The sequence below is a fragment of the Chelonoidis abingdonii genome, chromosome 17 (assembly GCF_003597395.2).
Source record: "Chelonoidis abingdonii isolate Lonesome George chromosome 17, CheloAbing_2.0, whole genome shotgun sequence".
NCBI lineage: Eukaryota > Metazoa > Chordata > Testudines > Testudinidae > Chelonoidis > Chelonoidis abingdonii.
In genome coordinates, this window is record NC_133785.1 from 3446038 (window position 1) to 3469662 (window position 23625).

Here is a 23625-nt window from a genome sequence, read left to right on the forward strand (position 1 = left end):
TTTTCAATGCTATTGCACCAAAATATTTACTTTCGAAGTGCATAACCAGAAAGACTAAAACTTGCCATATATTTATTTTCATTCACAAAGTGTAGTCCGATTGGTAAAAGCACAGAAGGTCCTTGTTCTGAGCCAATCAGAAATTGACCCTTAAGGAGAAACACATCTCAGGGCCCCTGCACAATTTAAGTTCCATTTGAACTCTCAAAATAGGGATTAAGTAGTACAGTGGGTTTGTACTTACCCTCTGAACAGGAGTGAATTTCACCCTAATGAGAACTTCTTGCAGTGTTATGATTTTTCATTTTTGGAGCGCTTGATGTTAAATATAATTATAAAATATAATAAACAATGGCAGAAGGCATTTACGGCATTAAGAAATAAATGGAAATGTGTAGCATAAGATATTAAAGAATGCTCTTGGTTTTTATACTTACTGTAACATTTATGCAAAGGTATAAATTAGAGGTGGGACAAAATTAAGAACAATTTATTAGAACTCTGGAGAAAACAGAGCTTGGATTCTTACTAACTATGGCTGAGCTTTTGCAAAAACTACTAGGAGAAATAGGGCCGCACTCTGCTCTGTTACACTGATGTCTATCTGGATTAACTCCAGTGAAGTTATTCAGGGTTTAGAACAGTGAAAACTAGCAGAAGTTGGCTCAAACAGGTCTGTTTCTGCAATCATGCTCTATCTGTAAAACTGCTGTTCAGTCTTTTCAAATCCTTTAATTTCTTGTTGGGGGACATTCTGACGAGTCCACTGCTAGTTATGGACACAACACCCTGAAAAATCTGTTGGCTAGTATAAAATGTTTCCGGTAAAGTACAGAATACTTGCAGATACTTTACTGGACAATAGCCCTTCTAGAGAGAGAGAGAGAGAGGAGTATAGTTTTTACTCAAGCTATTTATTTTTGCAAGTAAAAATATGGAGGTACAATGTAACATTTATTATGATAGTACTATAGTTTTGCAAGGAACTGAAGGAACAGTGCCACTTACTGGTAAAGTTAAAACATATTCAAATGCCTGAAGTAGGTACAAAGTGAATATTGCAAGTGAGGAAGATAGTGCATGTGACCAATAATTGCAGTGCTTTCTTAATTCAAGTAGTGTTTTAGTGGAGAATAGTGAACAAGTATCACCGTTGTTTTTTTTTTTGTCACAAACTTTGTTTTTCTGACCCTGGTCAAAAGGTAATCTACATTTGTTATTTTAATTAACAACACTTACATTGTCTACTACAAAACATGACTGCACTCATACAACTTTTAGTGTGGTATAGCAAACAGGAACGCATATAATTTCCCATGTGATAGTGCTCAAGAAAGTTAGCTAGTTGCAGACTGCAAAATTTAAAAACTCCCAGAAAACTCTCATACAAGTCTTTTCCTTATTGTGTCATGTTAATGTCTCGTAAGAGAGAGAGAAATATATATATGTGTCAGACACATCAGAGTTCTACTGTTAGTTTTCAAATATTGCAGGAAGGAATGTCCGGTATATAGAGGGAGAACTGAAGCTTGGACCCAAAGATTTCCTATTTAGGGATTTGTTTTCACTGCATTGCATGTGTGTTTTAATGTAACAGTTTGTCCTCTTCAGAATTGTTCTGTTCTTGATCAGGGCTGTCAACAATGTAGAAGTAATTTTCGGCTATTGCCCGGTAGACAGTGATATATTTGGAAGCTTTCCTTGTCTGTGGTATCACAAATCTTCCTGTGAATTCACTTTTACTCATTGGCTGCTTACCTTGTGCAGTCAAAACACAGTTAATAAATGCCAGTGCATAGGTATAGCAATTGTGGTAGTGTTCATCATACCTGTGAAACAGATAACCAGGTTAATGAGACAAACTAGTTCTTTAAATAGTATGTGCAAATTGGAGATATTTTATTGGCTGAGATAAAGAACCATACACCTTCCAAAAATGATAAATTCTCTTAATGCTAGAACTTAAATGCACCTATAATAATGACTGCCCCTCTGATGCTCTCAGATGCTGGAAAATTATGGGCATAAAAAAAGTACAGATTCTAAGCACTAGCACAGCATTTCTCAGATGTGGCCACCAGGCTTTTTGTGCAGCCACATCCTTCTTGGGTTGGGGAGGGGGGGTGCTCCCACAGGAGTGCCAGTAGGGGTTGGGCCCTGTCCCCCTCTGGAGCCACAAATGCTGGAGGGTCAGGCAGGCAGTGGGGCTCAGGCTTCAGACTTGGGGTGGTCGGTGGCAGGCTCATTCCCCTGGCCCCACGCTTTGAGCCCTGGCCCCGTGCTCATCCTCCCCCACTGCCTCCTCTGGCCCTGGGCTACGGCCGTGCAGCAGTGGGCTCTGACCCCCAGCCACGTGATCCAGCCCTAGCCATGCAGCATTGACTGCTGGCCCCAAGCTCACCCCCCCCACACACACATTGCCCCTGGCCCCCACTTCATCCTCTGGCCCCAGTTCACAACTGCTGGGCTCCAGTCCCCAGACTCTCATTCCGCCCCCATCACCCCTAGCCCTGAGCTGCCTCCCTACCCACCTCTCCATCCAAGGCTTAATTTGTCCCCTAGCTTGCCAGGGCTGAGTAAGTCTGTTGTGAAGAGTGATATTTGTATGTTTGTTACTATCACTTTTCACTGCCTCCCTGCTACCTAGCAAGTCTGCTGCTGTGAAAAGGGATAAACAAAATACAAATTTCACTTTTCACAGAAACAGACTTAACTAACTAACAAGTCTTAAAAAAACAAGTAACCAAAAAAGCAAAAGAAACAACAACGTGCGTGTCTATTCTGTTTAGGTCTAGTAAAGAACAAAGAAAACTGTACATTATTTTTATTGAGTCTGTGAAAAAAACCTGCATAAATAAATTACAATGATTTGGCCGTGTACATGTGCATATTTGTTTTTCCTAAAGTTAATTAAGTATTTTAGGAAGAATTATCAGAGCGGACCCAAGCAATAGTTGGTGGCTGCACTCAGAGGCCATCAAAGATTTTCTTGTGAGAACCCCTGCTCTAGCGTATGCAATAACAAATTCCAGTGTTTAAAATAAAAAGATGGATAGCTTTTACCAAGTTGGTTGTCCCCTTGTTAATTGCTGTACTATTATCCTGTCCAGAAAGCTGTCACCTGCAGCAGTGATGTGAATTGTCCCACAACATACATCCTTCACTATGGTATTTGTTTGGAAGCATAGTTTAAACCAATTAAATGCTATTATTAATGTGTTGATCTAGAGGCATATACTCTGCCTGGCAAACTCTCATTGACAATAATAAATTGCACATGTATTGCAAGGGCAGAAATGCCTTTGAGTAGCTAATTGAAATGGTGTTAAGAACATTTTAAAGACAAATTAACATTTTTATATGTTCTTTTCCCCATTTTAACCAGAATATTGTTCTTCAAGTTGGACTGTCCTGTGCAGCCACCTAAGCCAAAAGTAGATCTGTCTTTTGATCTTGGTAATGTTTCTCAACCTCTCCTATAAGTTAATAACATGTATCCTAAGAATTTTTACAGCAATACTAGTTAACTTGAATATATCTTATCTCTTCCTCCTCCTGCACAGCCTTGGTCTTCTTACTGCCCTTCTCGCTCTCTCCCACCCTTACTACTGCACTGCCCTTCTGTAAACCCCTGCACAGACCTATTGCTCTGTCCCCTACCTGATTCTAGGCCCTTTCCATAACCACCTCCCATTCCTACAGAAATCTTGCTTCTCCTAGTCCTTTGACCCTCCTGCTGTTGCCTCCTGTATAGCTGTCACTTTTGTTCCATATGTTATATACTGTATATCTCCTGGCAAGGGGACCTATGAATGCACAAGACTTGCTTGTTACCCCTGGGCATTTACAAGATTCTTTTGCAACATCCAGTATTCTGCAGACTGAGCCTAGTTCAAAGTATCCTGTTATTTCTCTTCAAAGCTCTTTTGTTTTGATGCATGATGTACTTATAGTGACCTCTGACTTCTGGTTTGCTAAGCATGTTATTGCCTGAATATACTTGCTTCACCATAGCTTATTGTTTTAGTTAAGTAATTATAAGCAGATATGCTGCACTACACAACAGCTGGAAAACCCCAGTGCAATTTTCTCACTAGTCCTAGTCCAAATCTAAAATGTTTGGATGCCTAAAATTAGTCTGCTTGTGCCCAACCCAGCAAAGCACATGCTTAAGTGTTTTTGCTGAAACAAGGTCATAATGGGGCATAGCATTGTAACAGAAAATAGGTTCCCTTGCTGTTTTAGTGAAGATAACTTGGGGGATTTTAGTTTGCCATTGTATTTATAACAAATGACCCTTTATCACATTCATCACTATCAAACATGTTCAGGGCCATTTTTAGGATTTATGGGGCCCTATGCCTGGCAGCAGCCCGGCTCGCATGTGTATTTTAGATCAGAGTGGTCTTTTGAAGGATTTATTTAAAACTATATGTCTGAAGATCCAAGCCTTTAAGGCTAAAGATGAATACTCAGATTGTGCATCTAAAAATCTATGCAAGGATTTTTTTAGAAATGTGATTTTATAATCTTCAGCAACTCACTAATGAAATATTTTAAAGTAATTTTTAAACTAAGGTCTTGTGTAGACTAACATGTTCTGAGTAAATATTACAGTAATGCACAGCTGTTTGTCAGTAAATTCAGATACTGAATACCTGCATCGGAAGAAGTGGGCTGTAGCCCACGAAAGCTTATGCTCAAATAAATTTATTAGTCTCTAAGGTGCCACAAGTACTTCTGTTCTTTTTATGAATACCTGGAGGTTGGCAAATATCTGCTAAAGGGCTTCATTACCCCTTGAATGGCCCTTTAACAGCTTCAATGTTGTATTAACAGGTCTGGCAGGCTGGAAAGCTTTTTCACTTTTAAGTACTAGATCCCCACTGGAGGAAGACTCACAAGTTTGCAGCAGCCAGCTGTGATGGGAGCCTGCAGGAAGGGTCAGAACATGGATAGGAAGAGTCGGAAGCGTGGACACTAAGACTCTTCCAATAAAAATCAAGGTATAGTTTAGTGTCCCCCCCCCAGATAACTAAATTTAAATTGAGAGAGAGAATTAGGTATTTTATAGCCTCCTCTACATTCCTAGGCAATAAACAAAGTGTGTGGGCTCTCTTACAACACGTGAGTCTTTTCCCATAAATGTTTTATAAGCTCTAATTTAGAAGCAAAGCTGAGACAACATGGCTTATTTTAAAAATTGAGTTCAGACGGTGATTTATTCTTTTCCTACGGAGCTGCTCCCAGTGAAATCACAAATATTCCTTGGATACATTTTTACTCTTCACTTGCTGCCTCTACTCACTTTCCACAGATCAAGTAATTATCTCAGTAGAGACCACTTCTGGGATCTCTGTCTAATTTGTAACTTGGAAGCATGACCGATTTCCTTTCAGGTCTTGGGAAAGGACTTATTAAATCAGATTTTTCATGCTGAAGCCCAATATCATTCACATAGTTGGTGTCTTAACACATTATAGTCACCTATGCTTTACTGTTTCAGAGTGAACTAAATTCTCAGGATATAAAATTACAATAGCTAAAAATCACACACTATCTTTAGAATCATGTGGAAAGTAATGAGAGAGAAACCAAAACCGTAAATGCATATTATCTGTCTCAGACAAAACCAGTGGCTTACAGTTACTGCAGCAGGGGGAGCACAAAATCTGGATCAGCAGAAAATACACTTAGTCATCACAGGACTAGTCTGTATAACAAAAAGGTAGAATGTAACTTCTATAGCTACTCTCAAAGGTTATGCAGATTTTAGAATGATTTAAAATGAAGGTCTTTAAGTTATAGATAGTTCAAGAAAAACAAGTGAATTAATTTGCTTCAGCCCCATTTCAAGACTTTGCTTATGTGCCTGCCAGTCATTTGGAAGCAAATTAAAGAACTGGACTTAGAACTAGTTGGCCCAATGCTTGCTGAGGCTCAAAATGCAGTCATAAAACAAGCACTACAAAACTTAACTTCATGACCAATTTTTTAAAACTTGTTTTTGAATTTGCATAGTTTTGGTTAGTGATCTGAAAAATCAGTATAAAATTTCTATCTATTCTATTAGAATATCTAAAAAGCTCAATATGCCACTATTTAGATTGGGTGTACATGGACAGAGAGTGACTGCAGGCATACTTAGGCCTCGTAGGTCACTTACTTTTGTAAGTAAGCTGTTTGAATTAAATATTCTTGCTATCAAAAAGGCTTGTAGAAAAAAGTGTAAATACCTAACTCTCTCTCCACCATCATTTTGTTTGACATCAAATTACTTTTAAGAAGAAACACTTATGGGTGGGAATTTAAAAAGTGCTAGAGTAATTGGAAGTCAATGGGACGTATTTTCTAAAGTCACTTAGGATATGTCTTCACTACTGGCCGGATCAGCGGGCAGCGATTGATCCAGCGGGGATCGATTTATTGCATCTAGTCTAGATGCGCTAAATTGATCCCCGAGCGCTCTCCCGTTGACTCCTGTACCCCAGCTTGGCGAGAGGCACAGGCAGAGTCGATGGGGGAGCGGCAGCAGTCAACTCACCGTAGTGAAGACACTGCATTAAGTAGATCTAAGTTACGTCGACTTCAGCTCCGTGAATAACGTAGCTAAGTTGCATAACTTAGATTGATTTCCCCTCCCTCCCCCCCAGGCCTTAGTTGCTTTTGAAAATTTAACTTGAAATCAAATCCTTTTGATTTCAGCCAAAAAGACAAGGAAGGACTAAAAAACAAATGTTGAAATACACCGCTACATCAGCCAAACATACGGTGGTTAAAATTGGGCTTGGTTCGACAAAGTAACAAGTGCCCTCCCACTGACTTCAGCATTTCACACAATTAGGCCCAAATAGGATATTTAGTAAATTCACTGTTTAAAAGGAACATTTAGAGCGTTAGCCTTCTCCTTTGAAGCAAGAAGTTTGTTGTTTGCCCATATGCCTGGTGAGGTGACATGCATGTTCCAGCCTGACCGCATCACTGATAATGCTGTTGTCAGCCATCACCCTCAATGGACGTTAAAAAGAGAATGAAACATTCTATGCCGAACGCGATGGTTTTGTTCAAAGTCTGCTGACATCTTTCACTAATTAATTAGCAAAAGAACAACATCGCAAACTAGCTGGAACTGCTGGAGATAAGCCTGATAGTATATTTTTTCCATTTCTGACTATTGACATGAAGTACATCATCTGGAATTACACTGTGGATGAAAGCGTGAGCCCACTGAAGTCAACAGCAAAACTCCCATAGACTTCAGTAAGGTCAGGATTTCACCCTGTCAATCAAAAGGTAGCTAGAGGGTTGAATCTCATAACCAGTGATTCTTTGAGCACTGAACTGGGAAAAGTCAGTCATTTTCTTTCCACATTCTTCAGGAGCCATGACTTGGTGATGAGAATGTTATCAGTAGTGCACAAATTCATATTGCTAAATAACTGACCTTAAAATGCTCTAGAGGTTCTGCATTCCATCAGAGTTGTCTGTTACTTCAATAATTACCTCAAAATACCCTTTGTTAACAAAGGTGTCGATTTTCAAGTGGTGGTTTTGTAGGAAGGGGTAATTCAGACTGGCTCCTAATGACTGGGTAAATCAATCTCAGCTGTGAGCCACAAGTTTAGCAGAATCCAAAGCTGAATATCCCAGTTCATCATCCTTTAATAATTACTATTCTAGTACATCTATCTGCTAAACCACATACCTGTGAAAAAGCCAGGCCTCTCCAGTAGAGAATTCTTCTAGGTACTTATCCCATTGTTGAAGCAGTCCATACATGTCTGGCTGCACTAGTGGGATACTAACGCATTGCTCCCACCCAAGTTCAACTCTATGAATGCCTGTTTCATTGTAATTATACACCAACCCTGAAAACATAAGCAGCAGATTGTCAGCAAGGGTGGAGAATCAGAAATAAAAGACCACTGTTATAAGATGAGACAGCTAGTTACAACAATATTGCTTTCCCTAAAAGCAGTAATTACTACAGCCTGCAGATCACTTGTTTTTCCCCTAAAACATCAAATTATGACATGTCTAATCTTGATCATGAAAGATCATTTTTATACTGTAATTTCACTTTGCATTGGTTAAAAAGTGGAAAAATAAATTTGATCCAAAACTTAGATTTTGAAAAATAACCTTTCGTGAAACCTAAACAACAAAGGTTTTCTTTAAACTCCAGAGGAAACAGATTCTTTTAAAATAAATAATTGTTCCTCTGCCATGTTTGCAACCCTAATATGGCAGCATGGTGCTAGTACATTAGAACCTGAAAATGAAATAATCCAGAAAGAGACTATAAATTAAAGTAAAACTGACATCTATTTTCATTGTCCAAGATGAGGAAAAAAAGCAAGAAGTAAACAGAACTGACACTGATAAATTAGATTTTTTTAAAATTATAGAATTTAATAATCTGAGGGATTATTATAGCAGTAGGCAACGACTTCTTTTAACAAATATTTTTAATCTGACAGTTGTTCCCTTAAGATTAGTTTGTGCTTAAAAATCAGCAAAAACAGTTCAGCATACTTAGTCTCATTAAAAGTCCATAGTACAATGGGATGCCTATTTAGTTCTTTGAGCTAGAGATGGACAAACTGGGGCTGTGCTTGGTTTTGAATGTGGGTTCCATTTTTGTCCATACTTCCAAAATGTGTGATGTCTGGGGAGGATAATGATAAATGGTTCTGTTTTGGGATCGTCTCTGCTCTGTACTGCAATGTCAAGACAGAATCCTGGATTCAAATTCTCAGTCTTGGTGAAATCCTAACGCTATTAAAGTCAATGGTAAAACTTCCATTAACTTCAGTAGAGCCGGGATTTCATTGCAGGCCTCTTTTAGTAAAGGGGAGGATTTTTTTTTTTTTTTTTTTTTTAAACAACAAGCCTCATGTGTCACTACAGCAATTCAGAATTGACGACTGGTTTGGAAATGAGTGCCATTCAGCCCTCAGCCAGTAAGACTACTTTAGCCCCAAATGTTGGGTCCAGGTGGGTAGAGAGGAGTAAAGCCAAATATTAAATATACAGTGCAAATCCTAGTAAAGTACTGGAGATACATTAGAGATTCACAACATTTTTAAAGAGAAGATAAATTAATGGCAATGCCTGTATTACCATTAGTGTTGGATATTCCGATATGGAGATCAGAGCTTCCATCATACCCTCTGAAAGAAAAATAGGGATGGTTTCATGACTGAAAATGTTTTCTTGTAGGTATTGCTTGGCTTTAGATCTGGTATGCAAACATTTCTACCACTTTCCCCTTCTGGCCTATTAAAAATAACCTGAAAAGGCTCTTTTCTCTTTTGGATTCCCAACTAAAACCAGGATGTGGACAAACACATGTAAATGAACAAACACCACCATGAAAAACTTAGATAAATCATAGTTTATTAGGGTTGGAAGGGACCTCAGGAGATCATCTAGTCCAATCCCCCTGCTCAAAGCAGGACCAATTCCCAAATGGCCCCTTTGAGGATTGAACTCACAACCCTGGGTTTAGCAGGCCAGTGCTTAAACCACTGAGCTATCCCTCCCCCTCAAATAAATGTTTTCGTTCCCAAAAAAGGTTCAGGTTTTGTACACAGGTTTTATTTTATCTAAACAAGTTCACTTATCTCTGATTAGGACGAAACAGGATGGACTGATTTAAATAATAGTTATTTAAATCAAGAAGCAGGAAGCTTTTATGTAATAATCAATTTTAATCTTGTTTTACATCTGTACTCTTTTTAGCTATTTTCTTAAAGAAAGGTTGATTCTTCTTCGAGTGCTTGCTCATATCCATTCTAGTGGGTGTGTGCGCGCTGCGTGCACGTTCATCGGATACTTTTTTTACCCTAGCAACACTAGGTGGGCCGGCGGGGCGCCCCCTGGAGTGGCGCCGCCATGGCGGCTGATATATAGCCCTGCCGGCCCAACCGCTCCTTAGTTCCTTCTTACCGCCCGTGTTGGTCGTTGGAACTGTGGAGCTCAGCTTATCTGTTCTCCACCTCCCTAGCATTCACTCGTTTTCTCTTGAATTGTATATAGTTGAACTTTAAATAATAGTTAGTAGATAGTTTTGTTGTTTAGTTGTTGTAAATTAGTTTGTAGGGATCGCGGGTTAGCCCGTCCTCTACCCCGGCACCATGCCCGGGTCACCGGGCTTCAAACCGTGCGTGGCCTGTCGTCGCCCGATGCCCACAGGCGACCCGCGCGATTACTGTCTAAAGTGTCTGGGCGACTCCCACCTGACAGACAGATGTAAAATTTGCAAGGCGTTCAAGCCCCGAACCCGAAAAGAGAGGGACGTTCGCCTTAAACAGTTACTCATGGAGGCAGCGCTCACTCCACCGTCCTCGGCACCGCCAGCGGCACCGGGAACAAGTGCCTCCTCGGCACCGCACCCTCCGCCCGCTAAAAGGACACCTCACCAGTCTCCGGCTCCAACTCCTGGTCGGCACCGCTCCCGCTCTCCGAAAGGCAAGAAGCGTAAGCCTCCTGCGGCCACTACACCAGCCCCGCAGTCAGAGCGCTTCCTTTAGCTTTATTTAGGTCTTTCGCTGAACAGCACATAGCCTTCACTACATGTACCTCTACTGTCATGCCTCAGTTCACTGTTTTCTGTTCTCCAATAATATTTGGTTCGTGCCGCGGTTGAGCTCATTGTGCCTTCAACCCCGGAGACATTCTCAGCCGCACGGGACTTATTGCGATGACGGAGCCCGAGCCGCCTCGACCCCCGGCACCGCCGGTGCGGGTCCCACAATCTCTAGGCAAGCCGGCTCTCGTGAGACCTTCTTCACCCGGCACCGTGGGACTTCGTTCCAGATCGAGGTCTCGCAGACGCTCTCGGTCTCACCATCGCTCCGGATCCCGCGGCCGCTCGCAGTCCCGGTACCGTTCCCTTCACGGTACCGGACGTACTCGCGGTACCGCTCACGGTCCCGATCGCCGTCGCGGCTTTACCGGCGCCGTTCTCGATCTCGGCACCGTTCCCGGCACCGCACGTCACGGAGCCGGTCCCGCACGGAGGGTCCCGGCACCGATCGACCTCCAGGCACCGCAGGTCTCGGAGCCGATCTCGGCACGGCGGCTCCCGGCACACCGTCGATCTCCCGGCACCGAGCTGGTAGTAGATCCCGGTCTCATTCACGGCACCGGCGGGACTCCAACTACCGTTCCCCGGCACCACGTGCACGTGACTCACCTGGCCGTAGAGACTATCGTCTCCCACTCTCGGCTCCACCGTGGCCAACCCGCCAGCCATCCGTTTCCTCCCATGGCGACTCGGCGTCTTATGGGGATTCGGATGCTCAAGGCCCTCAGCAGTGGCCCTTTTGGACTCCGTGGGCGTACCATCAGAGCCAGGGCCACCACCAGCCTCCGCCTCGCTCCGTTGCCTCTGACCGAAGGGCACCCGAGTCCACGGTGAGCAGACCACCGGCGGACACTATGGAACAGGGCGCACCTCACCCTGATCAAGCCGCAGATGCCCCACCGGACCAAGAGTCTTTCAAGACCCTTTGGTCCCGGGAGTCTCGTCCTCTTCTTCCCCGGACGAGGCTGTGGCGGGAACATCCACATCAGGGCCACCGCCTATCGACCTCAGGGCGCACCAGGACCTTCTACGGCGGGTTGCTCTGAACATAAACCTGCCAGTGGAGGAAGTCCCCGAGGTGGACGACCCGGTGGTCACTATCCTCTCAGCGGAGGCCCCGACCCGCGTAGCGCTCCCCTTTATTCGTACCATCCAGGCACGAGCCGATACCATCTGGCAGACCCCGGCTTCGGTGCTGCCCACGGCAAAAGGGGTTGAGCGCAAATACATGGTCCCCCACAGGGTACGAATACCTGTATGTTCATCCTCCGCCTTGCTCGTTGGTGGTCCAATCAGTCAACGAGCGAGAGCGGCATGGTCAGCAAGCACCTGCGCCCAAGTCTAGAGAGGCAAGGCGCATGGACCTCCTGGGCAGGAAGAAGATTTACTCTGCTGGGGGCCTCCAGCTCAGAATCGCCAATCAACAGGCCCTACTGAGCCGTTACAGTTTTAACACTTGGGAGTCAGTGGAGAAATTTACTGACCTTCTCCCACAGGACTCTCGCAAAGAGTTCTCGGCGCTCATGCAGGGAGGGTAAGAAGGTGGCGCGCACCTCCCTTCAGGCCTCTATAGATGCGGCAGACTCCGGAGCTAGAACTCTCGCATCAGGGGTCGCTATGAGGCGCATTTCATGGCTGCAAGCGTCCGGCTTACCGCCCGAGGTCCAATACACTACGATACAGGACCTCCCCTTTGACGGCCAGGGTCTCTTCTCTCAAAGACGGACCCTCGCCTCCAAAGTCTTAAAGACAATCGCGTCATAATGCGCTCGCTGGGGATGCACACGCCGCAGACGCAAAGACGGCCCTTCCGTCCCCAGCCCCGACGGTTCTACCCCCCACCTCGGCCGAGACAAGACTTCTCCAGGCGCAGAGGCAGGACCTCTCGTAGACGCCAGTCTGGCCCTCAAGGGGGTAACAGCTCCGGTCCCGCCAAACCACCTGCGGGACCGAAACCCAGCTTTTGAAGGTGCGCTCGAGAGCACCGTACCGATTTCCTCCCAGGATCCACCTCAGTTTTCCAACCGCCTCGCCGCTTTCTTCCCTGCTTGGTCCCAGCTAACATCAGACCGCTGGGTCCTCAGCACGGTGGAAGGTGGCTACCGTCTTCAGTTTCTTTCGACCCCGCCTTCCCACCCTCCTCCTCGTCCCTCTTCAGGGACCCCTCTCACGAGCAACTCCTCCTACAGGAAGTTTCAAAGCTCCTCGCATTGGGAGCCATAGAGGAGGTTCCAGAGGCCATGAGAGGCAGAGGGTTCTATTCCAGGTACTTCCTGATTCCCAAGGCGAAAGGCGGCCTCCGTCCCATCTTGGACCTGCGAGCTCTGAACAAGTATCTCAGGAAGCTCAAGTTCGCATGGTAGGCCTGGGAAACATCATTCCTTCCCTCGATCCCGGAGATTGGTACGCTGCTCTCGACATGAGGGACGCATATTTTCATATTGCGATCTACCCACCGCACAGGAGGTTTCTTCGTTTCGTAGTGAACCGTCGTCACTACCAGTTTGCAGTTCTGCCCTTCGGCCTCTCCTCGGCCCCTCGAGTTTTTACCAAGTGTATGGCAGTAGTAGCGGCCTACCTCCGTCGTCGTCACATCCATGTTTTTCCCTACCTCGACGACTGGCTGATTCGAGGGGCTTCCGAGGCCAAGGTAGCCGGGCATGTACAGTTCATCAGAGATCTGTTCTACTGTTCACCAGTTTGAGGGGCGCCGTACGTGAGACCGGTAATTTGTGACTACCATGTCCAGGATCCCTGCGTGGCGAAGACTGAAGCTTTCCACCACCTTTAGCTTTATTTAGTCTTTCCTGAACAGCACATAGCCTTCAATACATGTACCTCTACTGTCATGCTACAGTTCACTGTTCTGTATCTCCAATAATATTTGGTTTCATTCCTGAATCACTTCTAATTCCTCTCATTTGTTACCCGGCTTTCTGATTTGATGTACAGACATCCAGCCGCCTACAACACATTTTGGCACCTGAGCAGGGAGCTCAAATGACACCCCCACCCTGTTGCTTGGCCAAACTTTAAAAATTCCAATCTATGCCTTCTCTTCCTGTTCTCTCCTTCTCATGATATGCTTGCTACCTTCCCGATAAGGGAGAATAACAACTTAAAATGCTTTGTTCAAAAATTTTACAGAACACTAACTTTAACTGAGACAGCCAATGTACTGTTCTTGTCTACATATGTAAACACTGACATTGTATCTGTTTGAAAACAAGTGTTTTTTCTGTGCCTCTTTGATTGCCAAAGATTTCACTGCTTTCCTGAAGGTCCACATTCTGCCAGTCATGGATTTTTGAGATGGTTGCAAGGCCAGCTATCATTCCTGTTTTGTGGGCATAGATGTTGTTTTTTTAACCTTCAGCTTGGAAAGCTTGCGTTCCCATTTCAACTGTCAGAAAGTGTTCAAGTATGCAAAGCCAAAAAGCATTGGAAAGAGGAGTGGTCTCTTTCTGTGCCACCATATCATTCCAGACAGCTTTTGGACTGCGCATGATCTTTTTACAGTTCTCTGAGTTTAAATTCATTTTCATAAATCACTCGCTCAATATCGCAACCTGTCGTATGTGTCAACACGTCTCAGTGACCTGCATTGCTGGTGTAGTCTTCGTCAGCTGGTATGGGTTTTGATAATCATACAACATCGCCAAATAGTATGCTGTTTCCTGAGCTTGCATGAACATTTCTTCATCTGACTGTATTGCAACAATCTACGCACCCTGCGTAAATAATCAACTTTGGCAATTGTTTTCATATTTGGTCTCTTATGATGTCCCATGCCTCAATAATACAACTGTTGCTTCTTCTTTGCTGACTTTGAATCGCGGTGGGAAAATAGCTTCAGTTTGATTCCTCTGCCAATTCTGTGCATTTCCAGACAGTTTTAAATCCCTTCATGCTACCAGTAAGATAGTAGGCTCAACTTTGCTTTGCCAGTTGTTCCACTCTGCTCCAGATATATCAAGGTCACCCTTGGAGTCTTTGTTTACACATTTATTTCAACACGTATGTTCTATTCACCAATACTAAGCCATACCAGACATTTACGTCTACGTATGTTTCTGTGATTTCCTTTCCTCACTGATTCTCCCACAAACAGTTCCGTCATAATTGATCCTACGATAAGGACAACTAATGGCATCATCTGTCTTCCACATTTGTGGTGTTCAATAGGTTTATTGCCTCCTCCGAACTTTCCATTTATGGCACTCGTGGTTCAGTGTCAGGAGTACGACTGTCCAGATTGTGCTTCAAATTTTGCTCAATAATTGTTCGGCAGAGATAAATACATAGATGCCTTGCATTAAATTCTAAATAAATCGCAGCCTCACGTGGAAGCTGATGCCAGCTCACTGCCACCAATTCAATGAATGAAATGTATGGGACAAACAAAAGCTCATGAGGGTTTAACTTCTTGAGCTATGTCTGCGCATCTCTGTTCTTTTCTCTCATGTGCACCTGATGCTTCATTGTAGCCCTTATTCTCATGTCAGTTATCGCATTCCCGTATCTCTCCACGTCTTTAAGAAGCGCATTGTCATACCAGCTCTGTAGTATCATCAATTTCAAACATTTTGAAACTGCTCTCTGACAGTCACCATTGCAGAGACACTTTTTGTTAGTTGTTTGTTATCAAAACGCAACCATCTAAAGTCATTTTTCCGATATATGTTAGATGTCAGGTATGCAACCCAGGTACCAGGTTACTTATGCAGACTTCAGATCTGCCACAATTTTCTGTTTGACTTTTGTTGCAGTAACTTGTATGGATATCATTTTGAATTGTTTTTACAAGGCTTAGTGGATGTTATACATTTTTGGTGGTGGCTCTTCTTGAGATGCTCCTGGAATACAGCGATCACTCAGCCATCAGCTCACAATCTGCCGGCCCACCTAGTGTTGCTAGGGTAAAAAAAGTATCCGACGAACGTGCACGCGGCGCGCGCACACCTACTAGAATGGATATGAGCAACACATCTCGAAGAACAACAGTTACAAAGGTGAGTAACTTTGTTTTCTCATTGGTTGGTGTAATTCAATACAGCAGAATCTCAGAGCTACAAAATGACTGGTCAACCACACACCTGGAAGTATGCAATCAGGCAACAAAGACCAAACAAAAAAGCAAGTATTGTGTTAAACAAACTACTCTTTAAAAAGGGGAAAGTTTAAAAAAGATTTGACAAAGGTAAGGAAACTGTTTCTGTGCTTGTTTCATTTAAATTAAGATGGTTAAAACAGCATTTTTCTTTTGAATAGTAAAGTTTCAAAGCTGTATTAAGTCAATGTTCAGTTGTAAACTTTTGAAAGAACAACTATAATATTTTGTTTGGTTACAAACATTTCAGTTATGAACAACCTCCATTCCCAAGGTGTTCGTAACTCTGAGGTTCTACTGTACTACTTTTTGCTAACCAGAAAGTACATCTATATACATCTATTTAAGCAATTATATAGCTTGCCATACGTTATTCAGCTTCTTAATTTTTACGTTTATTATGTTATAAAGTGGTGAATGATGCATTTCTTATTTACTAGATAATATTTTACTTGTGATTTGTGTCCGACTGCATTTGGATAGAAATTCAAATTAAAAATGAACAAAAACAGCATTTTAAATTTGTTTTTAACAGTTAAATAGTTTAAATAGTTAAATACAACTACCTTAAATATGCTGGATTCTTAAGAAGTAAAGTAATTTATTAAACAAAGGAAGTATATTTGTAGTTAGTGAACTGATCTGATAGCTTCTGGTCACCATGCCTTTTAAGATTTTAGAAACAGTAGGTGAGTGGCAGATACTACCAATTTGGTTGACTTAATGTACCCTCCCTATGCACAAGCATGTCATTTGAAAGCTTAATGTCTATTTTAGGATGAGGTATGTTGTGGAGTGGTCAAGTGATGCTGTTATCATAGATTTGGGATAAACAGTGGCATCAACATGTTTAAATGACATCTTCAAAATATTTGCATTCATTTGTGTTAGTTTCATGACTATGTATTATTTCAAGTCATAAAATTGGACTCTTTGTGACCTCAAAGCATCACAATTTAAAGGGTAAAACAAAATAATAATAAATTTGCACAGGTATCCTTCAAATGTAATAGTGCTGGTGACGTTTCTAATCAACATCATCTTGTTCATCATTAAGATCTCTGTTAAGTGTGCATGGGTTAGCACAGTGTATTGCCTGGGCATGTACAAAGTTCTGTGCAGGGAAGATTGTTCTGACTACAGATAGTTGATTTTTCTCAAGTATTTTTTCATGGCTCGTTGGTTCGGAGTGTAGTCTAGGTTTTTCTAATACTGCACACTGCATAAGAGACTTGGATTGTCCATGGAGAGTAAGTGACTTTTTTTTCTTTCCCATGCTTCAGTGATATTTTTTGTGATGCTTCACTGTCTGCATACTGTTGCTGAAATCCCACTCTAGCCATTGAATGGAACGTATTCTTCCCATCAGTTATCTCTATGTTGATGTCTATATTATCATCTCCTTCACGAATGAGATTTCCACCAGCATGAAGTGATACAATTCAATTTAGAATGCACACACCTGCCTGTAGTCAGTTTTTGCAGAACTAGTAATTGATGCAGAATCCATTAAGGTGTAGTATGTCAATTAAATTGTGAGACCCAAATTCATAGTCTAGCTATGCAGCAAGACTTATGAGTAAGGCTGCGTTTTAGTCACAGGTATTTTTAGTAAAAGTCGTGGACAGGTCAGAGCAGTAAACAAAAATTCCTGGCCTGTGACTGTCCATGACGTGTACTATATGCTCCTGACTTAATCTTGGGTGCTCTGGGGCAGAGGGTGGCCCAGGAGTGCTGCAGGTGCTCGGGGAGGGCGGGCAGCAGCGTATAGCCTGGGACCCCCTCAGCTGCTAGGGGGCAAGGAGTTGGCAGGACTGGCAGGTTCCCTACCTGGCTCTGCGTGATTCCTCAGAAGCAGCAACATGAGCTTCAGCTCCTAGGCAGAAGCATGGCCAGGGAGGCTCTGCGCACTGCCCCTACCCTGAGTGCCGGCTCTGCAGTTCCCATTGTCTGGGAACCATGGCCAATAGGAGCTGTGGGGGCGGCGCTTGCGGGCGGAGGCAGTGCACAGAGCTGGCTCGCCACACCTCCGCCTAGAATGGAGCCAAGGGACATATTGCCTCTTCCTGGGAGCCCCCAAGGTAAGTGCCACCCACAGCCCTCACCCATACCCCAAGCCCTTGCCCCAACACTGGTGGTCTGAGACTGCCCCAGCAGTGGCCGATGTGGTTGGCCCATGGGCTGACCGAGCTGCTGAGGCGGCCCCCAGTCAACCACATTGGCCGTTGCAGAAGTCACAGAGGTCCCGGGAAAAATCACAGAATCCGAGACTTCCGTGACAGACTTGCACTCTTACTTATGAGCAATGGTGTGATAATTTTGGAACTATGAAATACTATGCATGCCGCAATTGAGAGGCACCTTCTTTGAATGTCTTCTGAAGGAAGATAGAATGAGTATCTATCAACCAAAGGACAAACTCCTGCACCAATGGGGCACAAAAATAGCTGATCACTGTAAACTACAATTACCTGGCTTTAAGTAGTAATCTGAGGCATTCATTTTTGCTATTTCAGACCAAAGGATTGAAGTGGCATTATTCAAAACTTGTTAATTTGAAAGCTGTTCATCAAGCCCACTCGGAAGAACAAGATCCATAAAACAAATGGATGATTTAAGTTCCTGCTTCAGATTACTAGCAACTTGAATAGTGTCAGCTAACGTTATTGCATTGCCTAGAACAATGGTTGATTTGCTTTGTCCATGCTTTGCATGGAATGAAATTGCAGAACCACAGTGTTTTTTCTAATCTGGCGTGTAATTTGCTACTGGAATAGCTTGCAGTTTCTGCGTCTGAAGGAAGTAGAGCTTGATAGCAAGGACAGGAGAAGAGCTTTCTTGTTGTACATAGACGATGATCTTATTTCTTCAATCAGCTGATAAAATGAAGAATCATAAGGGGACTGTATTGTTGCAGAGAAACTAGATGGTTTTGCTTTAAGATTCATTTTACTTACACAGGAAGAAAGGCAGGTAGAGTTATAAACCGCATCTTAGAAATCAAGTCTTCCACAGATATTCTGTACAAACATGTCATCATTTGCTCTTTGAAGTGCTGACTTCCTTAGATTGGTTGCTTTCTTAAATATTTCTATTTTATGAAGTTGCTTGTCTTTTCTGTGTGTTTTTCTCAAGTGAACAATACAACAGGACTAATCACTGGAGGATGTGTTTTCTCTGGTGGCTATAGAAGCAGGTTGAACATGATGTTCTCTGATCAGATTCAGAGTTTTCTTTTCTAGATTCAATACAACTCTGACGTGCCAAATTCCACTTGCTTATGTATTTCTGAAAGCAACCCCTGTGATAAAGTATGGGTGGCCTGTCATCTAAACTAGAAGACCTATACAGTAGTCTTCAGTACAGTTTCTCTCTCCTGGCTATGCTACCAGCATCAGAGAATACTGTCCAACACTGGTGGCTTTTGACAGTTTTGCATTCTTTTGATTTTTCTTGACAAATAACACATTTTACAAAGTTTGTGAAGTCTTTTTCTCTTTGATGGATGCTCTAAGGGGTTTGTATTCTCCATGTCTTCATGTATTATAACTTCTTTGTAGAGGTAACATTTCCCAAAAAATATTGCCGGCATTATCACCACCACCATTTTTCATTTTGTACAAGTATACAGACTTATGTTACAGTAGATCTATATGTTAGTATCAAAATTGCCATTTTTGTTTACTGAACATTTTGATTGATTGAATCGCAGTAGGAAGCTGCATATTGTCATCTAACACTAATAATACTTAAGTGTCACTGAATTAAAAAGCTAGTTTCTAGAATATTTCAAAGGTTAGTACTGCATGCATAGGCAGCTGCATATTAAAACAGTATCAGGCAGACTAGCTGCTACATTGTAAGTACAAAAGCTAACAAATGGAGAAGCATAATGTTAGGAACTCATGTATTTATATCTATCCACTACGCAGTATAAACTATGGGCACACAATCTACTCCAACTGTGCACAACCTTCATTGTGAGACTAATCTGGTCAGCAAATTTCAACTGAAAATATAGAAAATTATTGTAATAATTTGTAAGCTACTTTGACAAGAATATGCAATGTGAAAACATTTCATATTAGTATACTGAAGACGTTGGTAATCACCATTTTTGCCACCTGCTAAACAGCTTCATAATTTAAAAAAAAATTGCCCATGCAAAACCAATAAAAATCTTGTAATGCATTTTTGTTTGGTAGCTTTGACCAATAACATTAAGGTGTTGAAATTTAACTTAAACAGTAAAAACTACAGTCAGTCATATTGCAGTGTTCCTGGAACAGCACAAAAATTATGCTATAATTTTTTATACTATTATTTCATCTCGCCTATGGACGTATGGCACCCCTTGACAATTCCAAATCATACCTCATCTAAACAAACAACATAAGCTTTCAAGTTATATATGATGTGGGTGTGTAGTGTATCCACCCTACAAACTCCTGAGATATGGCTGTTTTTGGAGAATTGCTGCGTACCCACGAAAGCTTGTGCCCAAATAAATCTGTTAGTCTTTAAGGTGCCACCGGACTCCTTGTTGTTTTTGCATGCCTATAGTATATCTCATCCTCTCACCTTGTTTTTATTCATAGAGTGGAGAGGAAAACAAACGTTCCTATTTTTTTCAACTCCCAGTTGGTTTTTCAACTTTGAGTGATCTAGTTGTCAAAGTTAGACTCAGGACTCACAGTTTGTCAGACCACTCTGTTTTATTAGCACAGCGCTCTGCTAATACACCTAGATAATGTGAGCACCATACAAGACACAAACTATCTTATTTATACAGATAAAAGGGCAGGAGTTTAGACAAAGGGACAAAGAAAGCAACAGACAGGAAAAACCACCTGTGACACAGCATGCATATTCCACGTCCTTACTGATTGGTATCGATCTAAGGCTAATACTTTTCCAATTGCCCTTAAACGGTGCAATTGTTCTATGCTAATGTCTGTGTTCCTGACACCTGGATTGCAACATTCCAACAATTTTGCTTAAAGGTGCAGACAACATTTCTTTAATCCATTCTTATTTTTACAATATAATTAATTCTACTTTCACATAGTCCAGTGATGGACAACCTGCGGCCCACATGCAGCTCAGCAGGGTAATCTGATTGCAGGTCACGAGACATTTTGCTAATGTTGACTGTCCGCAGGCATGGCCCCCTGCAGCTTCCATTGGCTAGGGCCATGCCTGTGGATAGTGAACATAAAGCATCTCGCGGCCAGCAATCAGATTACCCTGATGGGCCGCAGGCGGCCTGCGGGTTGCCCACCAGAGATCTAGCCAGTGCAAGGAACTAGTTGAATAAACTGGAATGAAGAAAACATTTTATTAGCAGAAGAGGCAACCGCTGTCAAAAGTTAGTATTGCACTTCAGCAAACTGGACCCAGGTACCTAGCCAGTGACTTCCACCAGTTCTGTGCTTTGACTTTCTTCAAAGCTTTGGCAGAAAACATGTAATGCCTCGTGTGGTGTTTTTTTAATTATTTAATTTGAATTATTTTAATAGATTGTAGGATGTTTAGGCCTTAAAAAAAAGGTTGTCATAATTTCAAGGAAGTTTATCTTTAAAAGAAGTTTTAAAGATAAACTTTAAAGTTTCTTTTAAAGTTTATCTTTAAAAGAAAAATGTATTTAAATGAAAAACCCAGCAACAAGGGAGAGATGAGCAGAATAATAACCCCAGAATCATAGTGTACATCTCACACTGTAGAGCCTTGGCACACTCATAGATGAAGAATCAAGGCCCAGATTGCCTCTTTCTGACACTAAAACTGACAGAAAGAGGTTCTGGGAGAGGAACTTCATTCTGTTTGATTTAATTGAAAACTCATTCTTTAAAAGTAGTAAACACTGGCGTCTTTCCCTCAAAGGGAGAAAACTGGTATACATGTATAACTCATTGTTTTACATATACAGAATCTTTAATTCTAGTGTCTGAATAAAATGTCATGTAATTCTATATAAGATTTTAAATTAGAACTCTCCTATGTAATCAATAATACAATATGGTCCAAGCAATCTTAAAAAAACAAAACAGCCATGTTCCTGTGTATATACATACACCTGTGTTCAGTTTGATACATATTAGAAAAATTACCATGAAAGAGACAAATCCTGAGGATTTTACTCAGTTTCTACTCAGGCAAAACTCTCATTGAATTAACTGGGAGTTTCCCTGATCCTGCAAGGCCTTAATCAGGAAGGTTTTGCACACCTGAGTAATTCCAGTGGCTTTGGTGGAACTCTTTACTTGTAGGATCAGGTCATTAGAAGCAGTAAATACATTTAATGTAAGTAAATGCTATAAGCAAACATTTGGAAACACTTCATTTAGCAATGGTAACAAAACAAAATATCCATACCTAAGAAATGTTCCTGTAGTAGGTTGAAGTAAAAATGAACATTTCTGCCTATGCCCGTTGACAAATGGGCTAGGAATGCTGACAGGTGCGTCTTCCAGTCTCCTGTAGTTTAAACTCTGCCCACAAACAGGGCACAGCTTGGGCACATAAGAACAAAATATGTCCTTCTTACAATGGCTGAATTTGATTAAGCCTTTCTCTGAGTCCAGGGACTGCATTGTTTCAGCCAACTACTTGTGCAAATAGAGGGAAGCTTTCTGAAACTACCTTATTTTGCACCCTATCACAGTCTCACCCAGATCCCAGGTGGATCACTGGATTAGGAATGGAGGTTATTCAGTGATGTCATTCAGAATGACAGCCCACTTAACCACTCACTGTTAGGATAACTAGTAACTGGAGACATGATGTTTGGACAATCTCTTAAAGAGCTAGTGTTCATTTTAATATTACACTACATTAAGAATTGGGTTGAGAGTTTTTTCAAGTGAGATGATATACACAGTTTTGCTTTGGCTCGGTTCTTGATCATCCCTCTAGCTCTGTGTATCTGTAGATTTTACAATTAACAGCTTAGAATACAAAGTACATATACAACACAATGCTCTTCAACAGCGAAGAAAATACAGGCTAAACAAGCTCATGTGTTGCTTACAGGTATTAAAGCTGAATTGTGTTTGCATCATTTCCCCTCTGTAGATTCTAAAAAAATGTGTTTTTCTTAGTTCTGAGAATGGTACTGTTGCTTTTCTAGTAGTAAGTCATACCTGTTATCTCTATTTTAGCTCTGAATTCTGTGTCTGTATATGTAGTAATCTTCACTATCATATGATTTATAAGTTACAGGGTCAAACTTAACCCTGGTGTGACTCCACTCTCTCAAGTTAGTAATTAACCCTTGCTTTAGGTTTCTCAATGCAGTCATTATCTTCTTCCTTTTGACTTCCAGGTTGTGAGCTCTTCTAGGCAGGTACTGTATTCATTCTGTGCCTTGTGTACAGTTAATTTCTGTGCTGCTTTATGAATAAATACCAGTAATAGCTGTTTCCTCACAATATGTAACAGAACTAATTCCAGTGACTTTGTTTTCTACATAAGAACTTAATAAACAAGCTCTTTGATCACTTTGTTGCTCCTACATGAACTTGCCGTAACACCTTTTACCAATATCCAAAGCCTGACATAGAGTTAAGCCATCTTTAGACAGAATTCTTTATTTCTAAAATCCAGACCATTGCTTTAGGGTTTGTTTTTTATTATTATTCCTTGCACTGGATATTTCTTCACTACTGTAAAAATTGCAGGATGAAGCCTGGCCTGAATTCTGTCCTGAGTGACACCCATACAGCTCCTTTTAAATTAGTCACTAAACAAAATAAGCAGAATGAAATCTGGGGCACAGGTAGTGAGGACAGAATTTACACAGTTGTGTCCCTGAGGATAACCTGCAAAAGCAAATTATACTGAGTTTATGCCTTTTTTACTTTTTCCATAATGGAGTAAAAAAAGCCTGAAAGGGGAGGGTTTTGTTATGGTTTTTCTTTTTTTA

The 23625-nt window shown here is 41.9% G+C and overlaps 1 protein-coding gene across 1 annotated transcript; it reads right to left on the minus strand.

Annotated features, from left to right (window-relative positions):
- Positions 1-474: 474 nt before the first annotated feature.
- Positions 475-23275, minus strand: MKRN2OS (MKRN2 opposite strand). Its single transcript, XM_032772559.1, has 4 exons — positions 22077-23275; positions 9124-9173; positions 7706-7868; positions 475-1829 (listed from the first exon to the last, which is right to left on the minus strand). Exons 1-4 carry the CDS (start codon positions 22292-22294, stop codon positions 1586-1588), a joined length of 675 nt encoding a protein of 224 aa, XP_032628450.1. The 5' UTR covers positions 22295-23275; the 3' UTR covers positions 475-1585.
- Between the last annotated feature and the right edge of the window lie 350 nt (positions 23276-23625).

Coding starts and splice junctions, on each gene's coding strand:
- MKRN2OS (XM_032772559.1), bottom strand. CDS start 22,294: ATGCAGTCCCTGGACTCAGAGAAAGGCTTAATCAAATTCAGCCATTGT. Junction 9,174..22,076: donor ACTACAGGAACATTTCTTAG/GTATGGATATTT, acceptor TTTTTCTTTCAG/AGGGTATGATGGAAGCTCTG. Junction 7,869..9,123: donor CGGAATATCCAACACTAATG/GTAATACAGGCA, acceptor TTATGTTTTCAG/GGTTGGTGTATAATTACAAT.